The following is a 14,987-nucleotide window of genomic DNA, read 5'->3' on the forward strand; positions in this document are numbered from 1 at the left end:
CAATCATGAGTTAACAAAAATTAGATAAATTTTATTTTGTCGCAACTTATACTTACATTCATAATTAATTTGAGCGATTTCATCATTTTAAGAAACATATTTTTAATATACATATATGTTTCCTTTCTAATTGTTAGTACATTAATGTATGGCAAAGATATGTACAAGTTTTTGCATTTTTTTACAAAAACATTCGTACATGTTTTCTTAATACGCATATGCTTATGTAATATAATACATTCCTCGAAACAGCGAATAGAAAGTCGATCGATGAACACAGCCGGTTTGCCTACACTTTAAAAATTTCATTACTCCAAGTTATAATTAAATTTCCTTTTCGTTCACTTTCGTATGATTATAAGCATCATAAACGCGGTTTGTACAATCCGATAATCTCAGAATACGGTGTTATAGATCACTTCATCCTCCGTACTGATAATAGAATCGATCTGCTCACTCATTACCATCGAGTTCGCATATCTCTCGTTGTCGATCACGTTGCGCGCTTCTAAGGACGAGTCATGGCCCTGCACAACGATCCTGATTCGCGCCATCACGTGGCTTCCTGGACATTTTTGCACCTGGTTTACTGTCGTGGTATCGCAGATCTCGGCGTAAATCTCTTCGTTTTTGTTGTTGGTCCTGACCAGCTTCGGTGGTGACGGCAATGGTGTCAGACTGTCCCTCACACGGGAATAGTTGGGCTGCAACTCGACGCACGCCGGTACTTCCAACACGCTGGTCGACACGGATCTTTGTACCGGTTGCTTGGCGTTTTGATTCTGACGGGTCTGATGAGAGGTAGTTTCTGGTTCCAGACTGGAGTAACGTTCCTGAGATCTCATGGCTATCTCCGGCCTCACCGCAAACGTGAACGAGGCCGATTTCTTCGCGGGATTGCGATTTTTGTTGCTTTGAGCGAGTTTCGAGATTCTCTCGAGAATGCCATTTCCGGTGCTCTGTTTCGTCTGTTGATTTCGTTCCTTCGCCGTATTCCGCTTCAGGTGTTCTAGCCCATCCTTCAAACTTTGCAGAATCGGCTTAGTCTCCGGCTTCGGCTTGATCTTTTTCAGATGCATCTCCTTCAAACTCTCAGGTGTTGGATGCAATTTTACGGGCGCCACTCGTGGTTCAGTTGCGCGATCCCCGACCGCTCGGCTAAAGTAAAAAATCAATTTAATTGCATAGAATATAAATTTCAATATAATAATTTGACAGAGAGTTGATTTCTGCGATTATATCTTTAATAGAATTTTTAGAGAAATTTAGATGCGCTGAGAAAAATCAGAATTGGACAATTTTATTCGAATAATACAGTTAACAGATAAAAAAATATATTTAATTTTTACTTCTGTAATATTTGGCAATTAATTTAAATAATATGTTGAAGTCTTTATTTTAGAAAGCTAAACTTTCATTTTATTGAAGCAAAGTGTGTTAATTTTGTTTTAAATCCAATTAATTGTGATTTACCTGCAAGCTGACAGTAATCGTTGAATTTTCGGGGAAGCCAGCAATCTTACTTCCGAAGGGTAACCTAATCTAGCTCTTCGCACTCTCGGCGCACCGTTACCGGATACAACTAATTCGAGCATTTCTGGATTATGCACCGGTCTTTCTGGAACTATGCAGCCCAAAACTATTGGACCTCGCGTCGATGTTTCCAGCTGCATTAGACCGCCGTATTCCTTTGGCAACGGCACGGGTAGCGGTCCTGCTATCAACCGTACCTGAAACGACAAATTAATCAATAATGAAAAAAAAAAATATAATGAAAAGTATAATATTATAAAATATTTTTTTTAGCGTTGGTTATTAAAAGAGATAATATAAGCTTCACAAAAACAACTCACTCTGAGAGGCAACTGCCTCTTGACGAGATGATGAACCTTGTAAAGTACCGCGTCACTTCCGGTATCGACGCTTCCGTTTTGACAGATCGCGTAAAACTCGCCTCTGGTCGATAGCGAGGCGAATACCTCTCGTCCATGAAGGTCGATGCATTGCGCGTATTGATCCTTTTCGGGATATCCACCGGAAATTCCGAAGGAGACCGAGTTGTATCTTCTCGTATCCTGGAACACGGCTACGAGCCGCAATATCTCGCCGGCTCTGATCGTCGTTTTCGTGTAATGGGCACGCAGATTTCCGTTCTCTGAAAGACGTAAAATGCAAAATTGATCACGAATTGCAGTCGCGATATTATTTGCAATGTTGCAAAGGGCTTGTGTACAAAGGGCGTCGATGATCATACAACTCGTTTCTTCGATTATGCTGCGCGCGATCCCGTTAACAACGCGTCGAATCTCAAAAGAAGCCCAGCGTATAATCGATCCTGGCAGCAGTCGTGTCCTAAAGGCATCTTTAACGGTACCGAACGATACTAAAAGGCGGCAGAAGTCCTTTCCAGTCATGTCTTCGCGCGATATATTGTGTACACATATCTAATATAGGATCGGAGACTGATCCCAACAGCTGCCGTTATTCGTGTTTTTATCGATAATCCCGTTTAAACGAAGCTTCAGTTTTATCACGTCGTAGTTTACATCTTATTAATGCGTGTCTCATCGGCCTGTTATTAACTAATTTATGATATATGAATATCTAGCCGCAGTCTGACAGAAAAATGTTCGAAACTTCCTCTCTCGAGTTTTTTACGCTTTTATAACAAGGTTGTAAAATAAATATAAAAGATATTTAAAATATGCATATGAGTATGTAAATAGAATTTTTATTGAAATGGAATTTGATTAAAATTAAATTTAAATATTTTAATGGATCTTTCTTGAATATTTTTTAAATTTTTATTTATGTGCTTTAATTTCCTCCTTCGACTTTTTAACGATATATAATATAAGTAATTAAATATAAATAATTATGAAATGTGATAATTGGCAATATTTTTCTGTAAAAAGGTTTCCTTGCAAAGATATATTTTTGAGCGTGCATTTCTGTTTTCACACGAGTCAAATGAAGATGAAAAAAGAAAAAAATCACTTTCTATATCGCATTGATATGCATCTGGGTCAAGAACGTTGCACTGCTTGACATTTCGCGAGTGATCGTGATCGCGGCACCTTCCAGTTTCTTCTGCCCGAACTTACCCATTTTTGTATGTGTCAACGTATAAGCTCTTAAAGGCGTCGCAAGCAGAAACACCGGTACCCCTGTTTTCACCAAAGAATCCACCTTTCGATAGACACGTGCACTGCCCGTCGTGTTATTGCCAGATATCACAGAAAACCATCCTGAAAGAATAAAATATTAAATATCAATGCTGGGAATTATTTAATAAAGATACTTGGTGCATCTCTTCGATTCTATAATATAAAAATGATAAATATTAATTAAATAATTAATAAATAGAATAAATGTTATAAAGCTTTGACCCCTTTCTTTAATAGATTATTATTATTCGTTTAATAAATGCAAGTAATAAAGTCTTCAAAAAAGTATATTTAGATTTAATTATATAGATTTTTTTTGTATTCTGTCTTGTGAGATTCACTCTATAATTGTCAAAAATTCTATATAATATAATATATTAACATGTATGTATCTTTTTTAAAAATAATCAGTTATTGTAGCAATATATAATTTAATTTAGACATGGAGGAAATAATTTATAGTTTGAATTTTCTTTAACAAGAAAGAGAGGCAGAGAGAGACTCAAGGGTGAATTTTTATGGATTCGAACAAAAATGATCAGGACTAGTTGGCATTTGTCGAAATAGCAGCGTGCTCGACTCCGAAACGAGCTAAAAACATATCTACCTGAAAGGAAGGAACTATGTGATGAGGTTTTAGCCAGCTCGTAAAAAAAATAAATCTGCCAAATTGCGAACAGGCAATTTTAGCTGCGCGGTTGCGATGGAAATACGGTAGCCGAATGGTTGGTCGACTGATCGAAGGTCAACGGGTTCTTTTGCTCGTCGCTAATTGATTTAAGAATGCCGCCCCGATATGCGAGTGCACGCTTTCATTGGAAGGAGGTAGGATTTTCAACAGAGCGGATCTTTCTATATGGCATTCCAGAGCGAGCAGCGATCCGCCCGGCCCTTAAGGACCGCTGGAATGTCATAGAAAGACCTGCCCTGTTGAAAATCCTACATCCTTCCAATAAAAGCGAAATTAACACTGAACTTTCTCTCTTAAATAATTAAATTACAAAGAAATGGAAAAAAATTTAAATTAACTAAATTGGATACAAGTAAATGATGATTAAAAACTAACTATATAAAAAAGAATGATCTTTATATTAAAATAAATTTTTTTTATTAGAATAATATATTTTTACCAATTTTTTTATTATCCTCGTATTTTATATTTTATTGGTTCTTCTAGAAAAGCATTCAGGATTCGAGCTGAGCGTCGAGCAATCGCGTATAAAGAAAAAAAAGGGAATGTGTGCGTGCGAGAGGAGAAGGGCGGTTTCCCTTGGGAAAGTTTTTCCGTTTACAGGTTGCGCGCATTAATTCTCTGTTCGAGGTTAACTGATGGAATAATCTAGCGGCCGGCAGGGCTCCCGGTTTTTGTTTGTTCTAGATCAACGACCTGGAAACCCGCGCGCAATTAGACGGATGATATTGGCTCTCTCGGTACGGTCTTGAGAACGCCTCGAAGGGAGTTGTTAATGTGGGGAAGCGGATTTTTTCTCGGTCCGTCCCTCGGCACATAACAGAAGGACGCGACGTCTAGCTCGGGACGAGAGCGTGTACCCCGGAAAAGAAATGTTGCGAAGGCGTACGCTTGCAATTACACAAACGTACGGCCTTCCCTCACTTTCTATTTCCACGCGCGCATCCGACACAGGTAAGAGATGCCGAGACCCCGCAAGAGAGCGAGCGCGTTCAGGTCGTAATTATAGGGATCGCCGCATCTACTGTGAAAAATCTGCGGAAAAGTTCAGGCATTCAGACGCACGCCAACGATTTCCTAACGCGTCTTATTGTTTTGCATAATTGCGAGATTTACGCGCTTATCGATTCGCGTAATAATGCCCATAAAGTATAAATATTCTCATAAAATTTTATCTGGGCGATCTACTTTTTTGGAATCAGCAACGTAATTACTTACATTTAATTTATCTCTTTCCGATAAAAGAAAAAAATTAAAATATTATACATAAGCGTATATACAATAACATATATAAATATATGCAATTATAAAGCTAAAATAAAGCTTAATTAAATTAGAAATTCACCTGTGTTAAATGATACAAAATATCACATTGATGGAATTTCACAGGACTTAAGTTCTATAAAGGAAGCGTCTATAACTATATAATTTTTAATAGAGTTCATTAACTCTCTTCTAACTTCATATCTCGTAAAGCATGCACGCTTTGTTGAACAAACACGAGATGTATGGGAACGGTAGCAGGCAGTTTTTCCATGCTTGAATCAACAAATTAAATGTTGCTGAAAATCCCGTCATTTTTTACGCATCACTGCCGCACACACCATATTTACGATTCAGAATCTCTGTCGATATATGTAACGTCGTAAATGCTGATCCGTTAGCAAACGGAACAAGTTTTCTAAGCTTATTTAAGTTGCAAATTAATTTATGTTTAAATTAACATTGGAAATTAAATTAATATTCGAATATGCAAAATAGATTAGATGGAATACATAAGAGAGAGTGTTTCTCGAAATCTTAAATACGTATCAGTCAATCAATAGATCTGGCATCTCGATAGTCGCGTTCTTCGTTTTTCAAACAGATATAGATATTTTTATATAATATCAGTGAATAAAATTCAATATTAATTTTTATATAATATCAATGATATAAATTTTTAGAGAAATGTAATCTGAAATTAAATATTTATTATTGAGGAAAAATTAAAATTAAAAATAATTTTTTGTTGCCAAATATACAGAAATATACAGAACTGAATTATCATTATCGTTGCAATAAAAAAACTTGCTTTCAAGCTTTGTATCATGCTGGTCTTGATAACAATCAAAGGACTCGAAGCGAGGATTGCAACAACCCAAGAAACCGGATGTTGGCCTGCGCTCCAGGTGCGCTCGTAAAAGTTACGTTAGACATTACAACACGCTTCAAGAATTTATCCTAATTCGTGTCCACCCATTTGGCATAAAATTTCTTTTCAACAAAACAGATCTTAGTCATCGGTGCACGTGGCTCGATATGCATATCCATGTGATGTGCAAGTATTTAATTTTTATTTAAAAATCTGAATCTAACAACACATGGCACGTGTGCATGGAATTGTTTTCGCTCTATTACGATTAATTTCAATGAATTCTCGTAGAGATAAAAAAATATAATTATTTTATTGTGTTAATTTATCGAAAAAATCATATAATAAATTATATAATTATTTATCAACAAATTGAACACGAAAGGATTTTTTATTTATTCTAGCCGGATTTTTCGCTAGATAATTGTGAAAATGTGATTGAATTGAATAGATTGTATGCGAGATTTGCGACAGCGATATCGATAGAATCGGGAATATTTCGACGCGAGAGATCACCGGTGTCGGCGTGACGTTCCAGGTAAACATTGTGGTATCCAGGTGCGCGATATATGTGTTTAGGAGGAGCATATTAAGTAAGGAAGAGACTGCAGCCTACACACACACACACACATCTTGCGGCTGGAATCTTTATTGTGCATAATTCACGTTACGCCGCGCGAGACCAATCATTCGGGATATAATATTACCTCAACGTGAATCGAACCGTGACAATAGTATACGGTTCCTGAACTCTCTGTTATCGATAGTACCTGCTACGATATAGCAGAATTCCTGCTATATTCCATTAATATATCCAGTACATTTTTATAAAATGATTGTTAAAAATCAAATGGTATAAATATTTTTAAACTCTAATATTTTTAAATTACAACAATATTTAAACAATTTATATACAACATCTTATTACAGAGCATCCATTTGCCTCAATAAATTTGCAATAACAAAAGAGGAAGCAGAGAAGAAATTAAATAAAAACGCAAGAAGAATTTATCGTCATAATAAATCGATCGCAGCCGAGGCAAAAATAATAGCATCGGTATTAGTCGATATATTAATAATAATAAAGCGCGGGGAGGGGGGCAATTAACGGAGAACACAACGATAGAACGCGGGAGAGCAGGAGTCGATCGCAATTTATTGGTTGGTAGGTCGCTATTTATATTTTATATCTATAGATTCTATCATTTTGTAGAAATTAGATGAGCCGGCTTCATGAGAGGAAGAAGGAGGAAATGGGATAGATTGAATGTGATCCTTTCTCGCTTTTCTTTCTCTTTTCTTTGTCATGGAAGTTGGTTCCTTGCCTAGCCAGCGTCGGTCGCAATACCCCAGAGAGTTATACCCTGGCACGTAATGACCGTTATTTAAAACCAGGGAGACCGATCATTGCCGAGGGCGCGTCTGGCCAGCGCAACATTCTTGTCTTGTGTAAGACCCCTGTCCAAGAGGTCTATGCGAACAAATAACTATATATATATATATATATATAGTTATTTGTATATATATACACACACACACACACACACAAACATACATATATACACATTCACACATCACGTTATAGAAAGAGAGCCGGGACGTCTTCGCTGAACAGGGCAGTTGGCAGTAAAACCATACGACTACGTCGGATAAGCCGATCTATACGATCTCTCGGCCCGCAATCACGATCGCAATATTGCATGCAATTCATTCTCCGTTTCTCCGTATGTCCAGAAAGAAAGAAAGAAAGTTTTAAACGTATGAAATCGCCGATCTGCCGCGACACACACGATCATCAATAATTCTCAAGTTTTGTATCTGTATAAATTGATTAAGCTGGTTACTTTTTATCATTTAAAATTCATATGCATATTTTTTTATCGAATACAATATATATTTTTTATCGAATAAAATGCGCGATACTTTTGCAACAAGAAATAAATATAAATTTTATTTTATACTTTATATATAATATTTATAATAAGAAGACATATTGATTTTTAAAATAAAAAATTTAGCAAGCTTGCTAAACGGATGATGTCTCGCTAAACATCCTTTCGTACACTATGCATCGTCTACTAGTCTCACGTTGCGTTTAACTTTTTACGAGTCTATCTTTTTTCCGCGCGCGAGATCGTTTACCTTTCTTTTTTTCGCGACTATATCGTAAACGTGATTCGTTATAGGTGAACGGTCGACTGTCAAAAGATTTTTTATATGCTGTGTCAAATAAAAACGGGTACGCGATTATCTCACAAGTCGTTCCATAAAATTTTAAGGGCTACCGGAGCTATCAACCCTTGCGTGTTAACGGTACAGCGCGGAGAAGAAAAGGTAGAACAGGGAGGAAGACGAGGGTCGCGTGAGACAGGAAGGACGTCGACCTCGACGCGTCACCGACGAGAACTGTTCTTTCTTTTTCTCTCGGGTTCGATTCCCGAGATTTTACATGCTTAATAAATTACTGTAAACTGAAGACTAGCCTGCTGAAAAATCGTCGACTCTCATCCGAGGTTTGCACGAATGGCAGTTAAGCCACGACCGGTGATTTGTATGTACGATATCGTCCCTATCGGTCTGTGGAATCGGATGCGCGCCTCTGAATCTTCCCCTAGTAATTTTATCTCGGTTGAAGGTTCAAGTTGCACGTCTCCGAGATTCCCTTTCACTGGCGATGATTTGTGAACAGCCGCCGCCCCGAGTTTTCGATGGCATCTTTCTCTTTGTCACACGAGATTGGAACAGAAGAACTCACGTATATCATTGCTGATTGTAATCTTATGTGGCAAAGTATGCGACTGGAACACTTTTATAAAATTTTATGGCAATTTTTAGTTCATGATTATTCATGCATAATACGTTACGAAATTATATTAATTTCGCAGCGTGTTAGGCATAAATATCGACTTTCACAGTCTGGAACGAGCATGACTGTAACCGTGAATAACATTCGACGAATTAAACCGAAAGAATGTAGAATATACAGAGTGTTACCGCCATTCTATACACTTTAAGACACATTACACGCGGTTCCGTAACGCGCTTCTTATCCTCTCAAATGTCTTCATTTCATCCCTTGCAGACACGATTCCTTGAATCGAAAGCATTAACGTAGAGAAAATATTCAATGCGCTTTTTACTCGACGGGATAAACTGATTACGATGATGTAAAATGGGCACGTAATGTACGATGCACTCTAATCTAGCTACAACTTATGATTTTCTCCGCCGACGAAAGCCAAACCCGCAACCTTTTTATCCAGCCTCGTCATCGCGGGAAAATTGCAATGATAGCGCACAGACGCATGGAATCGCGATGGGTGTTTAATCTATTTTATACTAATTGTCCAGCATGTGTGTGTGTATGTGTGTGTTGAATCATAAAATATTTGCTTACGATTGCTAGCAAGATTTAAAGTTTTTTTCTAGATAGATGACTAAGTAGATGACATTCTGACACAATAACTATTATTTAATGATAAATTAAAATCCAACCTATTAAGAGATTATTTAATTATTTTATCGTTATAGTAATTGTTAATTTTACTGTAATATATTATAAAGGAAAGAGTATATGATGAAACTTTTACCGCAATTTTATCAACGTTATACGTAAATTGCTTTTGAGCAAAACAAAACGGAAATCGAATGCGACATGTTACGTATCACCGTCGACGTGCACGAGATTACAATGTGATTTCGTGCAACACTCGGAATGGACTTGCATTTAACAGCCGGCGATCGCGCATTTCACGCACGTGCGCCGTGCTAGACAAATGGGATTAAGGTGGATGACGAAAGTGTCCGGCTCGGAATCTTGTCATACCGACCGTTTGAAATTTCACGATGACGCACAAGGAAAAGCAGGTAGAGAAAGAGAGAAGAAATCACTTTTGTTCAGTAAAATAGTGAAATTTACTACCATGCGTTGGTCGGAATTTAGATTATGTGGTGTTTGTAGCTTTGAATACTGAGAATTTCTAGTTTCCCAACGAGTCTGGGCCGGAAAGAATCTCTTATTCTCCATAAAACGACAAAATGAAGCCATGTGGCCTTAGGAAAAAATAATTCCGCAATTTCCGTTGGGAGTGAGATGAAGAGAAAAGGAGACAATTTTAGTCAGGAAAGCCGTTTTTCGTTTTATCCGTCAACGAAAGAAAACGTACAAGGATCATAACGCCGCGTGACTTCTCATTTGCTTCACGCTTCAGCCTCGGCTGATCGTTTTGAGGGACTCGTCGTCGCGCGAGCGAGCCATCCGCTATTTGATCTGCATGTCTGTCTGTTATTTTTTGTACCGAGCGGTCAACAGTAAACGTCCGACGACGTTTCTTTATCACCGCGTCGGTGAAGCGGTCTCGCTTGGTCCGCGAGCAAGCGTTTAAAACGCGGAACTAATTCGCGCCGCGCGAGACGTCTGGCCGCGCGACGATAGAATCGCGATTTTTATCCTTCCCCACGTGCGATTTCGCCGCGTGAATTACGTGGCACTCGTGGCGAATTCGTGGGCGTGGAGTAACATTTCCCGGCTCAATTTACTGTTAGTACCATGCGACTTATACGCGACGTAACCAACCTCGCGTCCGCCTCAAGTGTCAATTTATCCGCCAGCTGTGTACGAAGCTCGTATCCATTCGATACTTCGGAATTTCTTCCTTTTCATCGTGAAATAACGAGCAACCTCAGCACATCCATCTCTCTAAAAACTATTCTCACTCGAAAACTTTGCCGAGAAGAAACGCACGAGAGCCGGATCGCTTTTTTTCAGATTCCATTCGTCATCCGGTCTCTGACTGAGTCATGACTTGACGATATTTCGCGCGAAGAGCTTCAAGCTCGAAACCCTCACGCTGTCAAACAAGCAGAGTGAGAGGAGAAGAGTCAACAGCGAATTGCCGAGGTCATTCCGAACCGTTTCAAAATCGGCATAGGTTCTAATAGAGACTAGAAATTGCCAACACCTTGAACTTTGTCCTGCATTGTGAGTCATCGGTGTATGAAATAATTTATTCATTAGCGACGTTTCTCTCGCATGAATCAGACGAATCGCTATCGAAAAAACCGTATGACAAAAATCCCACGACGTCAATACGAACCTGTTTCCCCGCGATTCGTCAGATATTCGTAATCGATTTATCCGTATAATTGCCCCAGGTCATTCATTAATGAGACAGTAAAAGGAAAGTGCGCTAAAATTCTTTCTCAGCCTCGGTTTCTTAACATATTTTGCTCATAACGGTCACATAGTGATCTCATCTGACCAATGATATTTCATTAAAATGATATTTCATTAAAAAATATTTTCATTAAAAAAATGTATTTATTAGATATAGTTGGCAGTAACTAAGCGCGATACTGTCGTGCGCAGTAATAATTCCACACTTCGCTTAAAGATAAAAATCAAGAAAAACAAGAGACGTAGTAAAGAAGAAGTAGAGGAAGAAAAGTGTGCGGAAGGAAAAAATATCGATATATTGAATAGTATCTTGCACCCGTGCGAAAGAACCAGACGTCGTTAGTTGACGGGTCTCTCTTCAAGCCATCCAGCCACCACCGAGCCTAAACATTCCCTCAACTTTATCTCTCGTCCATTCGATCTAATAGGTGCGTGTTACCGCGCTTTATTGCCTCATAATTTCCATTTCTGATGCCAGAAAACCAATATAAGTCGTGCACGCAGGAGCAGTAGAGGCCTGCGAGTTTCGCGACTTACTTCGCCACACAAAGTGCTTTACGATTGAGATGAAAAAAAACGAGTTGGAACATTAATCGTATGATGGAGAGGTCCCACTCTCTTTCATTCCTTCTTTCTTACGCGCGAGATCGGAGCATTATCATTTTTCTTGCAGCCTCTCTTGCGTCCACGCGAGCATTAACGCAAATGCGCGCGCGAGGCTCGATAAAGCCTATAACCTGTTCCGATGATTCTAGCCGGATGATCTCCACAACCGTTACCGTTCACTCTACCGAGCATAATTTACGCGCTACACGCTGTCATTTCTCACGGTCATTAAAAGAGAAGCTACATCGGTATCAACCCAAATAAAATTAAAGACTTAAAGATATCTCTCTTCACAAAGCAAACGCTTAAAATATATAGAAGATTTAATTTTAATATTCTCGATTTTGATATCTTTTAATTAGTTTTCAATTTACGTTTCCACATCTTTAATTAATCGCACATCAAATCGCTTTCTGAAATAATCCTCCGCAAGGAATAATAATATCAAAGATTCGATTGATTTTCTCAACTTGTATAATGTCCTCGATGCATCGTTCTGCATCAAGGGACGAGATTCAAGTCCCGATGGAGAAAAACTTACCTGGATAACCTTCCGGAATGACGATCTCCGGTCCCACTTTGACGTCATGTCGGTACCGGTGCATTAGCAGGCTCGCTGTGACTCTTAGCGATCGTTGCTGCTGCTTGTACAAGAGCACCGGTCTGCCGCCGGTGCCCTCGAGTCTGACGACCCGCGGTAATGAGAATCGATCCAGGAACTCCCGTAGCGGCATGTATCCGCCGTCGGAGCCGGAACCACCCTCGGCGGTCGCCTCCCTCGAGCTCGGGAGGGACTTGGGCAGCGAAGGCATTTCTTCGCTGGACATCGTCGAGAATTCACCGTTCGATGACATGATCTCACACATCTTGGAATAGTGTCACTTCGCGAACGATTTTCGAAAACATTTAGACAAATATGCAGTCCGATAAATGACGAGATATCCGAAGACAAGGCTGGTTCTCGAACGGGATAATCCTATTCAGGATGAGGTCGGAAAACTCGTAACGTCATTTAATCCTCGTGGTGGCGGAGCGAGCGCGACGCTTGCTTTCGAGAGCATTTTTACTCCTCTCCCGATACCCGTTCATTACCGTTTAATAACGGATACTCGAACGTACTTTCTTCTTCTTCAATTATGTCACTCCGCCGCGGCACGGCAGCTGTCACTTTCCATCTCACGGCACAATGATAGTGACATTAATCCTTCCTCAGTACTGATTATTTTCGACATTTTGCGCCACGCAAGAAATTTCTTTCGCAAATTGCAACTGAGAAAGACATGAAATAATATACACGATGGGTTAAATAATCGTTACGTTTACGTATTTTTTTGAGCAAAAATTGATTCGCAGTGGATATTACATCTAGGAGCTGAATAAACAAAATGAAACTTGCTTCACTAGACACTAAACTGTTACCCGAGGCAACAGCGCGCAGTGAAATCGAGGCTCGTGAAACACCTAGTCGATTTTTCCTCGGCACTGTCAAGGTGATTGATCCGCTTACAGATTTGCCACTTTATGTTACACTTTTCACACGTGCAACAAGTCATCTGTTATTAGTCGGAGCAGTAGCGTGTACGCGTTACAATTTAAAACCTATCACGATTTATCGATAATATTCTCGCGATTGTAAACATCGAACGCGGATGGGCAACGCATCTTTCTTTAGCGGCAAAACTATTACGATCGCGGATATCCGCGATGATCATCGGCGTGTGAAGAACGTCCATGCACAGGTATCTTCTTACAGGAAAACTATCGGGATCTATCGATAATATATCTGCGAGAGATGGTTTACACCGGCGAGCAAACGATGAATATCCGCTTCTCTGCACGAGGTATCTTCCGGACGTCCTGTTCCCGATGATGAACGACGATGAGGCTCCTCTTCCGGGCTGTTTCGTTTTCGTTAGCGTTGCGAGGCATCCGAGGATAGATGGATTCGATGGGCGCGCAATCGAATGATGGATCCCGCTTGACTAACCGAGCCGCTGGCTCCTCTCTTTCTCTCTATCTCTCCTTATGCGAAGGCAGTTATCTCCCGCAGTTCGATCCCCGTGGCGTTTATGATTTACCGGTGCAGTCGGCTTTCTTTCGCCGTTTCTTACGCGGACCTCGCGAGATATATCTCGTGGCGCGGACGCTTTTATTGCTTTATACCGTGCATGCAAGCCGCGGGGTGCCTTCGGACTCCTCGATAACTGGGTCTGAGCTGCATCCTGGTAGCCTCCGAACAGGACCTACCGTATACCGCGAGGGAAGACGAGGTAAAGAAGGAGGTAGAGAGGTCCCGCGGGGATATCCCTCAGACACCTTGTCGGCCGAGGTCGCGATGCATCGCGGTGGTCTGAAACAGATAAGCAGGAGATACAGTCAAAGTATGCTTCCATCCACGGAGTTTGATTGCGGCAATGCATCGCTTTATAAGTCGGAGCCAGTGTGCTCCTTTAACAAACGCACTTATGTTTATCGCAGACTTGATACGACTTGCAACTAAAATGGCAATTTTTCACAATGTACAAGCAACAAGAGTTACTGTAGGCAATTGTATTTCTTTCACATTTGTGCGAGTAAATAGATTTAAATTTTCTACAATAGCAATTTTATATAAAATAGCCAAATGTAAGATAAAAGTTTGTCAGACAAATCTTGTATTTATTTAGAAAGATTTTTAAAAATCGCGGAAAAAGGAATGTTTATTTTTCAATTTATTATTAAATGTATTTTAGTAATAAATTGAACAAGTAAATGTATCTTAATAAAATAGAATAAAATATATTTAAATTAAAATATTCTAATTCACTTACCGCACACATTTGGCGTTGATTTCTGAAAGATGATGAAATCGAATGGTCCAAATTTCGAGAGCAATGCGTAACTTCTATGATCTCTGACTTTCCGCGGAAGGATGCGCCCCGCATCTCTTGGAGAGGATCCGATCGGATCGGCGGACGCGAAGTCACTGACGCCCGGCTCGGACTGAGTCGAGTGTAAGAGGTCCACCGACACCAAGAGCTGAACACACACACGATCGTCGTCGTATAATCGTTTCGCTGGTGTGTGTGTTCCGTGTGTGCCGCCACCTCTATACCAGCGTTGTCAGTACCAGCAGTACCAGCGCCTGAACCTCGCCCGTGGAGTCCCTCGGTTAACAGAATATGCGAGCCGACTTATACGTGGGTTTATTCAATATAAGATTCTATTGTTGCC

At 39.8% G+C, this 14,987-nt stretch overlaps 1 protein-coding gene across 2 annotated transcripts; it reads right to left on the reverse strand.

The window, feature by feature from the left end:
* Window positions 1-10: 10 nt before the first annotated feature.
* LOC145963872 (uncharacterized) lies at window positions 11-14,748 on the reverse strand. Of its 2 annotated transcripts, XM_083086156.1 has the most exons (6): window positions 14,585-14,748; window positions 12,316-14,124; window positions 3,105-3,248; window positions 1,854-2,155; window positions 1,474-1,730; window positions 11-1,158 (listed from the first exon to the last, which is right to left on the reverse strand). In XM_083086156.1, the coding sequence occupies exons 2-6, from the start codon at window positions 12,638-12,640 to the stop codon at window positions 396-398; spliced, it is 1,791 nt and encodes a 596-aa protein (XP_082942282.1). In that variant the 5' UTR covers window positions 12,641-14,124; window positions 14,585-14,748; the 3' UTR covers window positions 11-395. The 2 variants fall into 2 exon arrangements, with proteins under 2 accessions (XP_082942282.1, XP_082942291.1); XM_083086165.1 differs by lacking the exons at window positions 12,316-14,124; window positions 14,585-14,748 and adding an exon at window positions 8,476-9,390.
* Window positions 14,749-14,987: the final 239 nt, after the last annotated feature.

Source organism: Camponotus vicinus, unplaced genomic scaffold (assembly GCF_025532165.1).
Source record: "Camponotus vicinus isolate PSW18456_S1 unplaced genomic scaffold, iyCamVici1.0 SCAF_1, whole genome shotgun sequence".
Taxonomy (NCBI): domain Eukaryota; kingdom Metazoa; phylum Arthropoda; class Insecta; order Hymenoptera; family Formicidae; genus Camponotus; species Camponotus vicinus.